Source organism: Ailuropoda melanoleuca, chromosome 16 (genome assembly GCF_002007445.2).
Source record: "Ailuropoda melanoleuca isolate Jingjing chromosome 16, ASM200744v2, whole genome shotgun sequence".
NCBI classification, from domain to species: Eukaryota; Metazoa; Chordata; class Mammalia; order Carnivora; family Ursidae; genus Ailuropoda; species Ailuropoda melanoleuca.
Window position 1 is genome coordinate 51,173,557 of NC_048233.1, and position 20,097 is coordinate 51,193,653.

Below are 20,097 nucleotides of genomic sequence, written 5' to 3' on the forward strand. Positions count from 1 at the left end.
CTGATTAATAAAAAGAAACTGCGATGCCTTATTCCAGAATAAATGCTAAGTGGATCAAAGATTTAAGCAAAAAATTAATCGACAGAAGAATAAGCAATAAGGGAATAATTAAAACCAAACAACACCAAATGAGAAGAATAGTATTTACAACACATACAATAAATTGGTCCTACTTATTTGGGGGAAGAATAGTAAAACCATTTTCACCTGCCAGACTATTAAAAACTAGAAGTTCAGTAATAAGATGGTCACAGTGTAGGAAAACAGGTACTCTGTAAGTGGTTGGTGAGAAAATGAGTTCAGCCAGTTGTAGAGTAGTCATGTCTAGGAACCGAAGTTCATAGCTGGAAGACTTCTTTACTCTCTGTACTTTTTCAGTCATGTTTTATTTTTGTGAGGAAAAGCTAACCATAAAAAGTGCTGTGTTGATAATTACAGGCAAAGTTACAAGAGTCCATTGAATATGAAGACTTGGGGAAAAATAATTCCATAAAAACGATTGCACTAAACCTCAAGAAGTCAGATAGGTAAGTTTGGTTAATATTAACTTAAGGCACGGGGCGCCTGGGTGGCACAGTGGTTGTTAAACGTCTGCCTTCAGCTCAGGGCGTGATCCTGGCGTTGTGGGATCGAGCCCCACGTCAGGCTCCTCCGCTGTGAGCCTCCTTCTTCCTCTCCCACTCCCCCTGNAAACGTCTGCCTTCAGCTCAGGGCGTGATCCCGGCGTTGTGGGATCGAGCCCCACGTCAGGCTCCTCCGCTGTGAGCCTCCTTCTTCCTCTCCCACTCCCCCTGCTTGTGTTCCCTCTCTCGCTGGCTGTCTCTATCTCTGTCGAATAAATAAATCTTTAAAAAAAAAAAATTAACTAAAGGCACAACAGTTATATAACACAAATCACTGCATGTTCTGCAAGTATAGCACTCAAGTTTTAATACCATAAGATACAGTATCCTTTTTCCCTTGAAAATTTACTTTGTGCATTTCAGAAAAAGATGCTTAATTGAACAAATCCAAGATAAAAATGTGATTCTCTGTGCTATTTTCTTATTACCCCATAGCAATTACGTTATTTTACCAAATCTGTTTAAATGTATTACTATTTTTTGCTTTGGAAATAATGTTACATGGAGACTCCTAAAATATTTGAAGGACAAATGTTGAGTGCCTTTATTCTGTGTGATGAGTAATTTCCTTCTTCTTTGCTAATCTTCAGGTATTATCATGGTCCAACTCCAATCCAGTCACTACAGTATGCAACGAGTCAGGACATTATTAATTCTTTTCAAAGTATTAGGCAAGAAATGGAAGCTTATACACCTAAATTAACTCAGGTAGGTGACTCATACTGTTTGAAAACCAGAATTCCCGTAGTTCTTTCCTCAGTCTATGAGCACAACCATATTGAACTATATATGCTCTTTTAATTGTGTTTAAAGACCTATTTCTGCAAATAAATTGGGAAAAAAAATCAAGAGATAGGGGGAAAAAGGAATTTGGATTATTCCAGAAGTTATCTGAAGTTAAGATGATAAAAATAGATGAGTTTTGTGATTGCTGATTTTTTTCCTTCCACATACACTGTTATTGGGAAAATTTCCCAGATTTCCAAAAAACTTCTGGACATCACTGTCCAGACATTCTGTATGACCTCAAACTAGAATATATAAAATTGAGCTTATTATCTGGTCTTTATTTTTCCTTGCTTTTACTCATACTTATTGTTTTTTTAAAGATTTTATTTACTTAATTGTTAGAGCACAGGCAGAGGGAGAAGCAGACTCCCCGCTGAGCAGGGAGCCCGATGTGAGACTCGATCCCAGGACTCTGGAATCATGACTTGAGCCAAAGGCAGATGGTTAACTGACTGAGCCACCAAGGAGTCCCTCTTTTTCATACTTAAATTGATCAGGAACTTCTGTCCATTCTTCAGGATTTCTTGACTCCTTGGCTTAGGCAAACCTGATCAGTTTTCCACAATGCCACTATAAGTTATCTTTCTAAAAACAGAAATTTAGGGGCGCCTGGGTGGCACAGCGGTTAAGCGTCTGCCTTCGGCTCAGGGCGTGATCCCGGCATTGTGGGATCGAGCCCCACATCAGGCTCCTCCACTATGAGCCTGCTTCTTCCTCTCCCACTCCCCCTGCTTGTGTCTCCTCTCTCGCTGGCTATCTCTATCTCTGTCGAATAAATAAATAAAATCTTAAAAAAAAAATAAAAATAAAAATAAAAACAGAAATTTAATCTTATCACCCTGCAGCTTAAATCTTTCACCGCCCCCTTTCATTGTCTGAATGCCTTTGGTGCACCAGAGCCTTTACGGTCTGGCCCGAATCCCAGCCGTATCTCCTCCATTCCCTTCCACACACAACCAAGAGTCTTCTCTCCAGCCTAACACACTAAACTACCTAGAAAACAGAGAAAGCATTCTCTCTTCTTAGAGTGCTCTAAGCCTGTTTCTGCCCCTGAGGACCTAATGATTATCCAAAACTCAGCTGAAATTTCATTGTCTTTGTAAAGCAATCCTCAAATCCTCAATGTTCCCAGTAACAAGTTTGGGGGGCAGGGGTCTGTTTTCGTAAACCCTGAGGCAGAGTTTATACATGTCTTATAGTGCTTGTCACGTATTGGAACTTACTGATTTACTTTATATTTTGAAATCTCAGATTTATAGAAAGGTGCAAAAAAAAATTTCTGGACCATTTTGAGAGTAGAAACTGAAATATTTCGGTTTGTATTTTTTGTATTTTCTTAAGCGAGATTTTCTCATAAATTACAGTGCATAATTACAAAAATGGTAAGTTAACATTGATAAAGCATTATTATCCAACCTTTAGGTCTTAACAAAAATCTTACCAGTTGTACCACCAGTGTCCCTTAACAGCAAAGAAAACTTTTTTTTGGTCCAGCATCCAATTCAGGTTCATAAATTGCATTTAGTTCTCATGTCTTTTTAGTCTCCTTTCAGATAGAATCATTTTTCAATCTTTCTTTGTCTTTCATGATCTTGATATTTGAGTAAAAGCCAGTTTTTTGTAAAATGCCCTCAATTTGAGTTTCTCTAATGTTTCCTCATGATTGGATTCTTGTTATAGATTTTTGTCAGTAATACCACAGACGTGATGTGTCGTCCTCAGTGTGTCATATCAGGAAGCACAGATTTATTTTTCCTAACTTCTGATCACTCGGGTAAAGTAGTATCTACCTGGTTTCTCCACCAGAAAGTTACTGTTTTTCCCTTTGTTAATGAGTTATCTTGAGAGATACTTTAAAGACTATGTAAATATTATACTTCTTATCAAACTTTTGCCCATTAGTTTTTTAGAATCCATTGGTGATTCTTACCAGAAACAATTACTACCAAGGTGGTGGTTAAATGGTGATTTTTTTTTTCTTTAAGAGAGAGAGAGCAAGTGCACAAGCAGTTTGAGGGGTCGGGGGAGAGGCTCTTGAGCATACAGCCTGACGGAGAGCTTGATCTCACGACCCGGAAAGCATGACCTGAGCTGAAGTTGAGAGTCTTCTCAACTTCTCGACTTCTTGACCCAACCACCTGAGCCAACCAGGTGCCCCAAATGGTGATTTTCTAATTCCATCATCCCTTCTACTTTTGTCATTTGACACTGCTAAGACGAAGAGCTTCCCTTTCCTTCTTATGTATTTATTTATATCAGAATGGATTCATGGGTTCTTCGTTTTTCTGTGGGTTATCAACTGTTACTGTTTCTTTGTTAAACCAAGGTGTGATTTACATAGAGTGAAATACCTTTTATACTCTCCTGCAAATTTTAATAAACATAAACAGTTGTGTAGCCACTGGCACAATCAAGTAACAAAGCAGTTTTGTCACCCCCAGAAATGTACCCATGCCTCTTTGCAATTAGACCCTTCCCGGGCCCCTCACACTGGCTCCTGTATCTTTCTGATGATGTCGTCATCAATTTTTGAGTACCTTACGTTAGGGAACAGAGAGATAGATGTTCTAGGTTCATCTTATGCTTTCCCCACTCCAGCCACACAGTCTTTAGTGCTGGGTATATTTAGGAACCACGATCTGGGGGTGCCTGGGTGGCTCCGTTAGGCGTCTCACTCTTGATTTCAGCTGGGGTCACGGTATCAGGGTTGTGAGATCGAGCCCCACGTCGGGCTCTGCACTCAGCATGGAGTCTGCTTGAGATTCTCTCTCTGTGTAGAATAAATAAATCCTTAAAAAAAAGAGAAAAACCAAGACATGGGTGCAGTGTACTTAGCTGTTGGAGTATCATTTGCTGCTGGTGTTATTGTCCCTTCCACAGGCAGAGCTGAGAAATATATGTATGTATATATATGCACACATAATAGATTTAGGATTATTTGACTACTTTTTTCTTTCTGGAATATAATTGTCCAACATCTGGCCCTTGGCCCCAAGTAGACCATCCTTACTTTTTTAAGCTGGAGTCAATCTTAGATATTTAAATTCTTGCCCACACCTACTCTGCATCCCAAAAATGATTTCATATCTGAGACACATAAATTGAGTCAAGAAGGCCCGAAAAGTTATCTGTCCTCAGTGCAGCCCATGGCTACTCAGCAAACTCAGCTTCTGGTTCTGACACATCATAACATTTCTGACAAACAGAAATAGGAATAGCATGAACTCCCATGTTCCCTTGACTCATGGTTGTCATGTCCAGTACCTTTACACCAAGTTGAAAATTTGTTTTCATCCAGTCCATATACACATGGATTTCTACTTATAAAAACATCATTAAAAAGCCTCCGACTGGGGCACCTGGGTGGCTCAGGTGGTTGAACATCTGCCTTTGGCTCAGGTCTACCAGTCTTGGGGTCCTGGGATCGAGCCCCATGTTGGGCTCCTGGCTTGGTAGGGAGTCGTCTTCTCCCTCTCCTGCCTCTCCCACTGCTTGTGCACTCTCTCTGTCTCTCTCTCAAATGAATAAATATAACCTTTAAAAAAAAAAAAAGCCTTAGCCATACTAACCCTGCATTTGAGTTAGTCACTGAATGATTTGTTCCTCTGTTAGGCAGTCACTGAATAGATAGGTCAATTATTTCCCTAACTGTTGATACTGATACAGTGGGGATTATGTTTTTTTCCCTTTTGGCTAGGTGTATTCGCTTCCTTAGAAAATGACAAATGATCTGTTTCTGCTCTGTTGAGGGTTTTTTTCCCCCCCAGCTGCCAGCAAGTTCACATGTTAACATGTTGTTTTACTTGCTTTCTTAAACTCAGTTTTACCTTCAGTGGTTGGAGTTCACAAGTTGAGTTGGTGCTTAAGAAAGGGCTTTACTAGGCAAAAGTATGAGTTTTGAGGTCTAGAGACTTGCCTAGTATTGCTGGAAGACTGGTAGGTATTTTGTTTCTGTGGACACTGTGTTTCTGGCCTCATGCAAAGTCATTCACTCTGGCTGCTATAAATTACATTTTGTTATTCAGGAATAAAGATGTGTTGAATATTTTGCTATAAAACTGAAATATAAGTGATAAGAAAGATGATGGGAAGAAGAAAACCACCAACTGTGTCTTCATTTCTTTTAGGTTCTCTCAAGTAGCGCTGCCAGTAGTACGATCACAACACTGTCACCTGGAGGAGCACTTATGCAGGGAGGGACCCAGCAAGCCATAAACCGTATGTGCGGGGCCACTTTATCACTCACATGTGCTCTGAAGAGCGAGTTGGGAGAAGTGCTAAAGTACTTAGATTGGTTTTTCTTTGGAGCGTTTCTGGAACCTCTGTTTTTATGCATATAGATCCTGAGATCTATTTAGACAAGAGCTTAGGTTTCATAAGTATCGTAATATTACAAACAGTGGTAGATTGCTGGTCTCCCTATACCATACTGAAAGCTTTTTTCTTTACTTTCCGACCTCTTAGAATAAAGGGAAACCTGAAAATTGCTCCAAAATCTCAGGAAATTTAAATTCTAAGATCTGTTAGCCACAAAATCATTAACTTATCTCAGGGTAGCACATCCTGGTTTGGCATCGGCAAAGTACACATGTTCAGATTTATTCTGTGAGTGGTCGTTCTTTCAGAGGCTATACGTATGTGGAAATAATTTTTATTCTGTTCTTTCTTCTGCAGAGATGGTGCCAAATGATATTCAGTCTGAATTGAAACACCTTTATGTGGCTGTTGGGGAACTTCTACGGCACTTCTGGTCCTGCTTTCCCGTTAATACACCATTCCTAGAAGAAAAGGTCAGAATTGATTCCAAACACAGCCAGCTCTGTGGTAGTGTGACTTAGTGAAGTGTTATTTTGAAATTAGGAAATTGTATCACTTACATGTGCTAGACGCTCGGATAGCTCCTTGCATACGTTAATTTAAGCCTACAGCATCTTAATGGAGTAGGTATTGAAGCCCATTTTATAGATGAAGAAACTTGAGATCCAGACCAGTTCTATAACTTAGGATTGTACATCTTAAAACTTGTGTCTAGCTGTAGGCCACTAGGAGCAATTGAAGAACAGAGACCCAAAACAAGTTACATCAGTAAAATTATTTATTTGGTATATTTTTTAGAGGTAATGAAATGCAGACTGAGGTTGACAACAAATATAGCACTAGCTGTTTAACACTAAAACCCTTTTAACCAATTAAAGGACAGGTGACAAGTGGGAAAATATTTATATTACTAATAGTAATAGTTTCTATAGATAGCTCTTTTAGACAACCCTTAAGAGAAAGGTTAAATAACCCATTAAAAATAATAGGCAAGAGACTTTTAACAGCACCTCACTAAAGAATGAAGCTGGCTCAGTAAACCTAAGAGGAAATTTTCATACTCACTAGTATTCAAATAAATTATCTTTAAAGATACAGTGAAAGAGCATTTTTTTAATCTATGGTTTTTAAAAGAACAAAAATTTAAAATAATCACTGAGGGCCAGGTTACTAGGAGTCCTTGCTACCATTACTCATACTACCTTTTTTAAAAATGCTTTGACCCAGAAATTCAATATTTAGTAATTTAACCTAAGGGAATAATTAAGAATATTTAGCAGTAGAGATGTTCCTCTACCACTGTCTGAAAGAAAATGTAGAAGTGGCCTTAACTATCTACCAGAAGGGGTTTAATTAAGAAGTGTTTGCTATGCATACATTGAAATACAATGTATCCATTTTAAATGATGACTTAGGTGAGTAATGACTAAAAGATGTTCACATTAAATAAGTGAAGTTTTAAAACAGTATAATAAATGTGTTTATACACATACACAAAAAACATCCAGAGGGATATGAATTATGAACCAAAGTGTTCATGAATCACTGAGTGGTGGTAGATATTGCTTCTCTGCCTGAAACCAATTAATCTTTTTTTTTTTTAAGTAACCTTCCTGTGTGTGTTTTTCTCTTGCTGCCTATAGGTTCTTTGAGATTTCTCTGTAATTTATTATTTCTGTCATCATTTGTAGGTAGTAAAAATGAAAAGTAATTTGGAACGATTTCAAGTTACAAAGCTCTGTCCATTCCAAGAAAAAATTCGGAGACAGTATTTAAGCACAAATGTAAGTCAACAATGTGATTTTGGCCTGATTTTCCTTCTCTGTGTTGCAAGATAATGAAATTAACATGTGAATAAGTAGATACATTTGGGGGGGGTTGGATTTTTTTTTTTTGCTGAGAGTATGATTTTTTTTTTAGGTTTATTTTTTTTTTAGTAATCTCTACACCCAGTGTGGAGTTCTCTCATTCACGACCCCAAGATCAAGAGTGGCATGCTCTTCCAACTGAACCAGCCAGGTGCCCCTCACAGCACTATTTTTTAAATGCAAAATGTATCATACGTTCAGAGGAGTGTATAAAATACCTAACACTTTTTAAAACAATAAAACAAGTATTTACCCACAAATCATCAGAAGAAATGGAACAATACCAGTACCCGAAGGTATTCCCTGGCCAGTTGCCTACCCCTCCTTGACACTCTTGCTAGGCCAGGACTAACCCCAGCATTTACAATAATCAACTCCATGGGGTTGGTTGGTTTGTTTACTTAAAACACTCTGTCTCCATTGTGGGGCTTGAACTCAACCCCAAATCAAGAATTGCGTGGTCTACCAACTGAGCCAGCCTGGTGCCCCAGTCATCTCCATGCTTTGTTTTATAGATTTAGAACTTGTGTGTATGTTCCTAAAAAATTACTGTTTTGAAAACCTGAGGAGCAAGCACAAACCTAACCCTGCAAAGGAAGGCGGAATTGCTACTCTGTAACAGCAAACCTCACAGTTGCTGCCTCCAGCCTCCCCGATTGCTTACCGCAGAGGCAGGGTTGTGTGAGGTAGTGAGTGAAAAGTGTCACTTTGTGCCCAGGATTTTTAACATTGTTTTTGATACAAGGCTAGAGCAACTGCTCAAGACCGTTTTTTGTATCTGTTACGCAATCCTCTGGGACGACTGGGAAGGAAGAGTATATACAAGTTTAGGATTTAATATTTAAGTAAGTAGGTTAATCAAAAGGAGGAGTTATACAATTGAAACTTCAAATTCTTCATCAGTAAGGTTTTTGGTGTTTATTCCCTAAAAGTTCTAAGTGGTTTTTTTCAAAATGTAACAGTAGTACTTATAATCAGAGAAGAAGCTTGAAGTACCTTCCTGCATGAGCAAGGACAACGCAGGTTTCAGTTCACGTGCCTTGACTGGAACTGCCCCGAGCACTGTGGTAAAAAGGATTCCGAGGCCACGTGCACGCATTACCTCAAAGATGTTGCAGGTTTGGTTCCAGAGCACCACAGTGAAGGATTCAAGTGAATTTTTCTGTTTCCCAGTGCATATAAAAGTTACGTTGACACTCTCCTGTAGTCTGAAGTGTGTGATAGTTACATCTTAAAAAAATATTGTACATCCTTTTTTTTTTTTTTTAAGATTTTTATTTGAGAAACCGTGAGGACGAGCACAAGTGGGGAGGAGAGGGAGAAGCAGGCTCCCTGCTGAGCAGGGAGCCCCATGTGGGGCTTGATTCTGGCACCCCAAGATCACAGCCTTAGCCGAAGGCAGTCAACCAACTGAGGCACTCCCATACATCCCTTAATTTAAAAAAAGTTTATGGCTAAAATTGCTATCCACCTGAGCTTTCAGAGAGTCAATCTTTTTGCTGGTGGAGGGTCTTACCTCTCTGTTGGTGGCTGCTTAAGGTTGGGGTGGCTGTGGCAATTTCTTAAAATAAGACAACAGTGAGGTTTGCCCCATCAATTGACTATTCTTTTTGCGAACAGTTTCTCTGTAGCATGTGATGCTGTGTCTTAGCATTTCACCCATATTAGAACTTCTTCAGAGTCAGCCTTCTCAAACCCTGCTGCTGCTTTATCAACTAAGTTTGTGTAATATTCTAAATCCCCTGTTGTCATTTCAACAGTCTTCACAGCATCTTCACCAGGGTAGATTCCGTCTCAAGAAACTGCTTTCTTTGCTCATCCTTGAGAAACGATTCCTCATCCATTCAAGTTTTATTATGAGATGGCAGTCATTCAGTCACGTGTTCAGGCTCCACTTCTAATTCTAGTTCTCTTATTGTTTCCACCACCCTGCAGTTACTTCCAGCATTGAAGTCTTGAACCATTCAAAATTAACCATAAGGGTTGGGAATCAACTTCTTCCAAATTCCTGTTCATGTTGATATTTTGACCTCGTCCCATGAATCACGAATATTCTTAACGGCATCTAGAATGGTGAATCCTTACAGAAGGTTTTTATTTTACTTTGCCTAGATCCCTCAGAGGAGTCCCTATCTATGGCAGCTATAGCCTTAGGAATTGTATTTCGTAAATAATAAGACTAGAAGTCAAAATTTCTCAACTCATGGGCAACAGAATGAATGTTGGGTTAGCAGGCAGGAAAACAACATTCATCTCGTACCTCACCATCGGAGCTCTTGGGTGACCAGGTACATTGTCAATGAGCAGTAATATTTTGAAAGGAATCTTTTTCTGAGTAGGTCTCAACAGTGGGCTTAATATTCACTAAACCATGTTATAAAGAGATGTGCTATCATCCAGGCTTTGTTGTTCCAGTTAGACAGCACAGGCAGAGGAGATGTAGCATAATTCTTAACAGCCTTAGGATAATTGAGTGGTAAGTGAGCTTTGGCTAAAATTTAAAGTCACCAACTGCATTGGCTCCTAATAAGGGAGTCAGCCTGTCCTTTGACGTTTTGAAGCCTGACATTGACTTCTCTCCAGCTATTAAAGTCCTGGATGGCATCTTCCAATAGAAGGCTTTTCGTCTATATTGAAAATCTGTTGATTAGTGTAGGGGTATTCGTTAATTAACTCAGCTAGATCTGGATAACTTGCCGCACCTTATACATCAGCACTTGCTGCTTCACCTTGCAGTTTTCTGTCACGGAGCCTGCTTCTTTCCTTAAACCTCATGACCCAACTTCTGCCGGCTTTGGACTTTCTTCTGCAGCTTCTTCACTTCTCTCAGCCTTCACAGAACTGAAGGGAGTTAGGGCCTTCCTCTACATTAGGCTTTGGCTAAAGGCAATGTTGTGGCTAATTTGAGCTTCTGTCCAGACCACTAAAAATTCATACCAGCAGTAAGGCTGTTTTGCTTTCTTTTCTTTCTTTCTTTCTTTTTTTTTTAAATTTTTATTTTTATTTTTTTCAAGATTTTATTTATTTATTTGATAGAGACAGCGGGAGAGGGAACACAAGCAGGGGGAGTGGGAGAGAGAGAAGCAGTCTTCCCACTGAGCAAGGAGCCTGATGCAGGGCTTGATCCCTGATCATGACCTGAGCCGAAGGCAGATGCCCAATGACTGAGCCACCCAGGCACCCCGACTGTTTTGCTTTCTTACCATTCCTTCATATATTCACTGGAATAACACTTAATTTTTTTCAAGAACTTTTCCTTTGCATTCACAACTTGGCTAACTGGCACAGTGAGGCTTAGCTTTCAGCCTGTCTCAGCTTTCAACACACCTTCCTCACTAAACTTCATCATTTATAGCTTTTGATTTAAAGCGTGAGATGTGTGACTCTTCCTTTCACTTGAATACTTAGAGGCCATTGTAGGGTTATTAATTAGCCTAGTTTTAGTATTATGTGTCTGAATAGGGAGTCCCGAGGAGGGGGGGGGGACAGCCAGTCAGTGGAGCAGCCAGACACACATTTATCTTAGAGGCATGGTTGGTGGTGCCCCCCAAAAAATAATTGCAGAAACATCCAAGTCACACTGGTCACAGATTACCATAACAATATTATAATAATAATGAAAAAGTTTGAAATGTTCCAAGAATTACCAAAATGTGGGGCGCCTGGGTGGCTCAGTTAGTTAAGCGTCTGCCTTCAGCTCAGGTCGTGATGCCAGCCAGGGTCCTGGGATCGAGTCTTCATTGGGCTCCCTGCTCAGTGGAGAGCCTGATGCTCCCTCTCCCTCTGTTACTCCCTCCCTCTCTCTCTCTCTGTCAAATAAATAAAAGTCTTCAAAAAAAAAAATTACCAAAATGTGACACAGAGACACAGAATGAGCAAATGCTGCTGAGAAAATGGCACTGATAGACTCAATCAGTGCAGTGTTGCCGCAGATCTTCAGTTGGTAAAAAAAAAAAAAAGTACACTGAGAAGCACGATAAAATGCGTAATAAAACAAAGTATGCCTGTGCAACCTTACATGAGGATATGGCATTCATCTCCTCGTTGGCACTATGGAACGATGGGTGCCCATCAAGCAAAATAAATGATTTTTATATACTTTCCAGACAAAACTAAATAACACAAAGCCTCATCCCCCCATAATAATAACAGATGGGGTAAATAAGATTGTTTTAAGTCATTGACACGCTAAAAGGATTTAGGACTTCCTGTCCCTATCCACATACTGCCAGAACTGACTTGCAAACTTTGCAGGACATTACTTCCAACCACATAAACACTGTCCATCTCCAAAGAAACATTGTGAAGACATTCTCCTTCAGGAGTCTTTATCAACTTAGATCAGTGTGGTCCTTTTGACTGCTAGTTACATCCATGACAAGGGTAAAGTCTTTTTCTACTCAAGATACATAGTCCTGACCTAAGATATGACATAATACTTATGTGAAGCATTGATACCGTTTAGATTTTCTTTAATCTACTGAGTTATATTGAAATTCCATAACATTGGAGCTGGAAAAGACCATAAAAAAACAGGAAAGTGCTTCAACAAGATTGGCTGTGCAGCAGAATTAGCCACAGGAGCTTTTGCACATCAAAGATTCCAGATCTCATCCCACACCTGCTACATCAGAATCTTCAGGAGAGTAAGGCATTTTTTCAAATGTTCTGTAAAATAATATTGATGCCCCCATCTTGGCCTTAGTCGACAGACTAATGTTTAAATCTAGAAATCATCAAATTAGTACACCTCCTCCATTTGACAGAAGAAACTGAGGCCTAGAGCCCAGATTCAGCTTCCATGTTGTCCTATAGCTGGTTAATGACAGGACAGACACTACAACCCAGACAGAGCAGGTGAATTTCCAGCCTCTGTCCTACCATCTCTTACCTTTTATGCAGAACGTGTCTGCAAATACCTTCACAGAGCGCTTGCAGGTTGCCTCATTGAGGTGATACAAATGAGCTTGGAAACTGCACTCTGCAGTATGTGCCAGATCGGATCAGAAGCATTAACTTCCCCAGCCTTTGCCCAGTTATTGCTTAAGTGTCTTGCTTTGTTTTTCAGTTGGTAAGTCACATAGAAGAGATGCTCCAGACAGCCTACAACAAGCTCCACAAGTGGCAGTCACGGCGTCTGATGAAGAAAACGTGAAGTATCTGTGGCTCTCACAGGTTTTGTGAAATTAAGAGAACTGTGACCTGCAGTGACTCTGGAAACCTGGCCTGAGACATGCCAATGATCACACAGAAGTGACAAACATCTGCACCACGCCAACTCTCAGAGCTGATGCTGTTGTACTTGCACATTGTGAACTGACGAAAGGAACTGTGACTAAACTCAAAGCTGGGGAGGTAAATTAAGGCAGAACCAAAATGAGCTAAGTTGCAGATATATATATGTATATGTATATATACACATATATATATGTATATTTTAAAGAGACACTGTTTACTGCAGTTACTCAGGAACTGCTTTTGATCACATTAAGCTGCTTTCAGAAATTAAAAAAAAAACTTTTTAAAAGGGTGCATTGATAAAATCTGAGGTTTGTTTTTTTTTTTTTCTTTGTAAATTTTTTTTCCTAAGTTTATGGCACAGGGTACACCTTAAGTATTTCTCCTCCATCCTCCACTTGGATCCTCAAGCTGTACTGAATTCTAGTTGTACCTTACATCAGCGAGTTAAGAGTACTTTAAAGTAAAGCAGAAGGAGACTGTTGCTCAACCATCAGGAAACAGTTCTAGTCAGAAGACATCATTGGTCCTGTGTTTCCTACGGAAATAAGAAACAATAAATGTTGCACTGAATGTTTGTGGTTTGGAGTCCCTAAATGATTAAGAGGGAACATATTTGCAGAAAGTTGCGTGGGGTTTTTTTATGCAGAATTTTGTCAGAAGACAATGGCACTGCATGTTTTTCTTTGAGTGCAAATGTACATTGCTAAGATTTTTTTTTAAGATGGCATGTGCTTTGAAAAGAGGAAATTGCATTTTTAAGAGTTTAAAAATCTTAACGAGTGAGAAATATAAGAAATCTTACTTATTTTCACCTCTTTAGAGAAAAATAAAAGATGTTTCTCATATCTCCTTTTCTCCAGTATCTGACTGTTACTGTCCTTGGCGAATCGATAATCATTGCATAGTGACTGAAAAGCCTAAATGCAAAAAAAAAGAAAGAAAAGATACATTCTTGGTTCTGGAATCATGCCATATTTTGTTACTAATAGGATCAACTCACTGTTTATCTAAGACTTTAGATGTCTTATGTTAAAAATTACAGAAAAAAGTAAAACTTTTTTTTTTTTTTTAAGATTTTATTTATTTGACAGAGATAGAGACAGCCAGTGAGAGAGGGAACACAGGCAGGGGGAGTGGGAGAGGAAGAAGCAGGCTCATAGCGGAGGAGCATGATGTGGGACTCGATCCCAGAACGCCGGGATCACGCCCTGAGCCGAAGGCAGACACTTAACCGCTGTGCCACCCAGGCACCCCAAAACCATCTTGTGGTTTCTCATATTTACTGGGGTGGGCCATTCACTCTTTCTTAAAGCCATTATACAAGCTGATTGTCTTTCCTCTTTTTCTTGCTTTTTAAAAAAATTTTTTTTATTGAAAGTATAGTTGACATATAATGTTATCTTCGTTTCCGGTGTACAGCATAGTGATTCAGCAACTCTACATTGTTATGCTCTGTGTTCACAAGCGTAGCTACCATCTGTCACCATTTATTACTGTACCATTGACTATATTCCGTATCCTGTACCTTCTGTCCCAGTGACTGATTGATTCTATAATTGGAAACGCTGATTATCTTTCATATAATGGCTACCAACAGGCCCAAAACCTGGACTTAGGTAAAAGAAAAGGGGCAACATCCCTTTCGGCTTCAGTCTTCCCATTTCTCCTCCACATCGGTCTAGTAATGGTGTAATCTCTTACACCATACAGTTTTACCGAGTGCTTTTCAAGTGTATTATCACCATAACTACTCAGAGCAATAGCAATGGAGCAGCAGGTAGAAGAACGTTCGAAATAGAAAAGTACGTCTGTTGGGAAAGGCAGTTGTAAACAAACGCTCTGTTGGATGCTGTGTTATAGATTCAGTGATCGATGCAATGCAGACTGAAAAAAGAAACTATTTTGGGGAACTGGGTAGGCTTTACTAAAGAGGTATTGTTTTAGCTAAGCCTTGCAGGTTGAATAGGGAAAAGCATGATGAAGGTGTGAGGGCTTGGAAAAAGGCCCCAGTGTGTTAGAGTGGAGGGTTGGGAATGACAAGTACGTGACTGGGAAGTCAGTGTAATTCAGGTTGTGAATGGCTTTGTATGCCAAGGTAAGAAATTCAGACCTTACCTTTAGGCATGGGTTATGTCAGTGAAAATTTTGAGTTAAGTTGTTTTTATGAGGGTTGGTTGGTTAGTTTTAGTTAAAAAGTCTGGCAGTTAAGAAGGCCAAACCCCTAAAAGGCTTTTGGAACAATCCAGACTGAAAACTGAGGTCCAAGTTAAAGTGGAGTTCTGGTAAATAGGGGATGAGTAAAGACATTCTTAAGGTATGTGAGCAAATCTCACAGGAAATGAAGGATTTAAGGGTGATTTCACCTCTGAACTAGCTTTTGATTTCATGTGTAGTTTGTGTTTAAAGTATATGGTCCTTGGAGTCTTTTTAAAGTGAACTTTGGCTGCCGTTTAGGCCTGTTACTTTCCTACCTTCCTTTTGTGGAAAACAGCAGCACCTTTCTGGCTGTATCTCCCTTCATTCTCACGCTAACCAGCGAAGTGGGTAGGTTCAACAGGTTATTTTACAAATTAGAAATGGTTTAGATGTTTAGTGATTTACCCAGATTCACATCGCCAGTAAGTGGCAGAGCTAGGATTTACCCTGAACTGCTAAGCTCTGCAGTCCCTTAGGGATAAGATCCTTGTGAAATTGGAAGCTTTTATTCCCCAACTCATGCCTCCATTGCCTAGTTTTTCTTTTGACTGCCCTTTTATTCCAGCCTCTGATTCTATTCTGTGTTGCTTTTATATCAAATCACAGCATAGAGTTAGTCTGCCTAATGGGTCCCATTAGCCCAGAGGGCTGCAGAATGTAATAATGAAAACACATCCTGTCTTAGGAGGAGTTTCTCCTGGAAAGAAGCAGAAAGTCAGTAGTGCTAGTCTGCTTTGGACTTACACAATGTGATGTCCGCTTCAGTCTGGAAAACTAAAGAATGCTTTTACATCTGTACCTAGAAAGGTAACGCATTCCTGCATTGGCGGAGTTTAATCCAGAAAGTGATTTCCGGTCGGTATATATACCATCTGGAGCTAACAGTGGCTCTGGGATGGAAAGCTGCCCGTTTTAAACTTAGATTTGCTGTCTCCAGTGTCAAGACTTCCACGGGATTCCTCACTGTGTTACCTCTGCCCTTTCCCAGTTTAGCTTCTTGAAGACTCAGCTGTTCTCTCAGTTCCTGAGGCCAAGGGAATCTTAGTTATTTTCAGCTCTTAAACTGTCCAGAGTTGGAGCATGGCCTAGAACCTGGGTCAGGGGTGGTCAGCCTCAGTTTGCAGCCCATGTTCTTGCTAGGGGGTAATAAAGTCACTGAAAAGACTAGAATTCCAGTTCTGTAACCACAGAATCCTGTTTCCATCCTCTTTCATAGAGTTCCTAATACATACGACAAACATGGAGTTGCCCCCGTTGGGGTAGAGCCTCATACCTCTTCCTCCCACTGCTCCCCCATCCCCAGCCCAACACTACACTGAGAGTACAGCTGAGAAACTCTCTGGCCACCTAGCAACCTGTTCTGTTATTGGGATGGCTGATACTAGGAATAGACTGAAGTTGAAGATAAATTCTGGCTTAAATTTTACTTTTCTGTAGTCACCGAAGTAAATAGCAGGATCGTACTTAAACCCAACCTATTAGCAATTACATTAAATGTAAACAGACTGAACACTTTAAAAGACAAAGGTTTTGTCAGATTGGATTAAAAAACAAGACTCAACTATACACTAGTTATAATTACAAAAACCGTCTACACTTAACTCACCGGACTTGCCCTCCCATCAAGTGTCAAATTCACGTTCAGTAGGTGTTAGAGTTCAGAGTCCTTTATTATTCAGATTTGTTTCTCTGACTCTAGTAGCTAACTGTGATGAACAGAGCTGTGAAAAGTGAATGACCTATAAGATTCTTACCCTTGGTGTCCATTTTAAAAATTATTATGAAAGTGTAATTTTTTAAGGGTCGAATAGTATTGAAGTATATAAAATAGAAGATGGGTCTGTACCCTTACCACCAAATCTCACGCTGGCAAGGTAATGCTCAGTGCATTTTCTTTTTTTCTTTTTTTTTTAAAGATTTTATTTATTTATTTGATAGAGCATGAGCAGGGGGAGAGGCAGAGGAGAGGGAGAAGCGGACTCCCCGCTGAGCAGGTAACCCGATGCAGGACTCAGTCCCAAGACCCTGGGATCATGACCTGAGCCAAAAGCAGACGCTTAAGTGACTGAGCCACCCAGGCACCCCTCTTTCTTTTCTTTTTAAAGATTTTATTTGAGAGAGCATGGATGGGGTTGGGGAGGTGGGGGGCAGAGGAACAAGAAAGACTCCAAACTGAGCAGGGAGCCCGAAACAGGGTTTGATCCCAGGACCCTGAGATCGTGACCTGAGCCAAAGTCGCGCTTAACCAACTGAGCCACCCAGGTGCCCCCCCCCTTAAAAAATTAGTTTTGAGCGCATAGAAAAATGTCCATAAGAACATGCACTGAGGAGCTCCTGGGTGGCTCAGTTGGTTAACCGTCCAATTCTTGATTTCGGCTCAGGTCATGATCTCAGGGTCATGAGATTGAGCCCCATTTGAGCTCCACGCTCAGTGCAGAGTCTACTTGAGATTTCTCTCTCCCTCCTCCCCTTCCCCTTCCATGTGCATGTGTGTTCTTTCTCTCTCTCTCTGTCAAATCTAAAAAAATATTTTTCTAATTTACAACCTGAGATTTTTCTGGCAAGAGATGTCTGTGCACACATTCATGACCTTTAAGATAAACCTTGATAATGGGTCTCATTTCCTTAGAGAATCCATTTATGGTCCTATTTCTGTAAGACAGATTTTTGTAAATTTTGGTGCTATCCTTTAGTGTACTGTTTCTGGCACCTGGTTATCCATAAGAACAGGCTGTGCTTGGCCTGAAGATAAAAATTGCTTGGACCTTACGTGTACAATCACATCTTTCTCACCAAGAACATTTACATGCACAGATACAGGGACTAGAGAAAAAGAGTGTTCTCATATGTCTAACTGGGATTGATGGCAGCCTCATGAGCAGTAGACATGTTCTAGCAGGGCTGTTTGGGTTCAAATCACGGCTGCATAGCTCACTAGCTGTGTGACCTTGAACAATTTAATCTGTGCCTCCATTTTTTCGTCTATAAAAATGGGCATTATAGTGGTACTTTATTGATAGCATTATTGTGATAGAATATCATAACATTGTGATAAAGCCTCTAAGGCACTTGGAGCAGAGTCCAGTGCATGGTGAGTGCTGTGTGAGTGTTTGCTGTCCTTAATGCTGATACAGGTTTTCACTGAGCCACACAGTGGCTTGACTTCATTGTTGAAAACCTAAAAGGAAGAAAATTCTCCCTAAGAACAGTAAAAGTGTTTTCTTCTGTACTTTTATCCCCCAAAATACTGCCTGAATCTGATTTTCATGGCTCATCTTCAAAAGTCACTTTTTGGTACCCTGCATTCTCCAAATTAGGAACTTTTTTATATATAAAATTGCATATGACTTATTTCACACCTCAGTTGCAGAATTTATAAAATAAATTCTTTCCACTCATTAGGAAACGTGAGGAAGAGGTTTCTGTATTCTTGCCTGAGGCGTAATATGTAAATAGGGTCAAAGAACAGCTGCAAATGAAAGGATACTATAAACTAGAATCCAAAATGCATCGAAATTAATGTTTCATTCCATATTGCTTGATATTTAGGGGGAAAAATGTGTGTGTTTGTGTGTGAGTGGAAGGGAAGCACATCCTATTATCTCAACTACTTGCTAAGACTCTTTAAAATAGCAGTTGGGGTTGAGGCCTGCGCAGGTCCCAACCTGTCCGTGGTTTGGGGTTGCTATCTGCCTCATAAAGTAGAGGGTTTGTCTTCTGGGAAGACAAAGTCGTCTTCTCCACTGAGAAAGCCTCCTACATAGTTGACTTTGGCATCTTCCAGGAGTAGGGAGGCAGGAATTGAGGCCTCATGAGCCTGGGTTTTCAGCTGAGATGGAGAGAAGACCAGAGGTATAACCGGAAAGCCCAGAGCGGGGTGCACTTGCCTCTAGAACTCACACTAGGACCCAGCCTGGACTTCGTGACAGTGATAGAAGTAGACCCCTTAACAATAACATACTAATAATCATTAAATGAAAATAAAAAGATAGAGGTTGGGCCCAAACTTGAGGTAAAAGAAAACGTTACCAGGAGAGCAACCTCGAAAATTGATTCAATAGGTGCAAAGAGTTTCCGAAACAAGGTCATTAACAGGCTTCAGTGAACATATCCACAGACTTCAATATGGTGATTCGACATCCACTCTAGCTTAGTTAGGCAAGAAGGAATTTCTTTTTTAATTTTTTTAAAGATGTATGTATTTAATTGAGAGACAGTGAGCAAGANGACTCTAGCTTAGGCAAGAAGGAATTTCTTTTTTAATTTTTTTAAAGATGTATGTATTTAATTGAGAGACAGTGAGCAAGAGAGAGAGAGCATGAACAGGGTGAGGGGCAGAGGGAGNAGAGAGAGAGCATGAACAGTGTGAGGGGCAGAGGGAGAAGCAAACTCCCCAATGAGCAGGGAGCCCGATGCGGGGCTCTGTCCCAGGACCCGGGGATCATGACCTGAGCCGAAGGCAGATGCTTATCCGACTGAGCCACCCAGCACCCCAGCAAGAAGGAATTTCTTTAAAAACATAATAGTGATCAGTTTCCTGTTACACGAGTAGACTGATCAAGAATCTAACGTGTTTATGCACTCAAGCTCCACTGTTCAGCTGCCTGGGTTCAAATTTCAGCCCTGCCACTTACTAGTGGTGTGATTCGTCTCTTCATGCCTGTTTTTTCATTGGTAAAATGGGCATACTAATAGTACTTGAAGATTTATTGTAGTTAAATGAGCTAATAAATGTAACTGCTTAGAATGGTGCTTGGCAAAAATTAAGCAATAAATGTTCTCCCTGTCATTATCATCATCTTCATCATCATCAGGCTTTAGCTCAAAGCTTATTGACTCCGGCCAGTATACAGTATCAACACTGATAGGCAGCTGACACAGAAAATAAAGATACTGATATCTGTTAGGTCTATTTGCCAAGTATTTGCCATGCACAAGTATATTATTTAATCCTTAGGATTCATTCAACAATCATTTACCAAGCTCCTACTATGCGTCACATAGTCCCCACCTTAGAAAGTCTCCAGTCGTGAAAAGGCACTGTCCTAGATGATGGGTGAAAT

General features: G+C 40.1%; 1 protein-coding gene across 1 annotated transcript in view; it reads left to right on the plus strand.

Moving 5' to 3' along the window:
- The window catches only part of GTF2H1 (general transcription factor IIH subunit 1), a 37,770-nt gene extending 24,087 nt beyond the window's left edge, over positions 1 to 13,683 (plus strand). Inside the window, exons 10-15 of the mRNA XM_002926153.4 lie at positions 439 to 527; positions 1,214 to 1,331; positions 5,540 to 5,630; positions 6,087 to 6,202; positions 7,421 to 7,513; positions 12,666 to 13,683. Coding sequence (XP_002926199.1) covers positions 439 to 527; positions 1,214 to 1,331; positions 5,540 to 5,630; positions 6,087 to 6,202; positions 7,421 to 7,513; positions 12,666 to 12,752 — 594 coding nt within the window. The 3' untranslated portion in view covers positions 12,753 to 13,683. The remainder of the gene's footprint in view (positions 1 to 438; positions 528 to 1,213; positions 1,332 to 5,539; positions 5,631 to 6,086; positions 6,203 to 7,420; positions 7,514 to 12,665) is intronic.
- Positions 13,684 to 20,097: the final 6,414 nt, after the last annotated feature.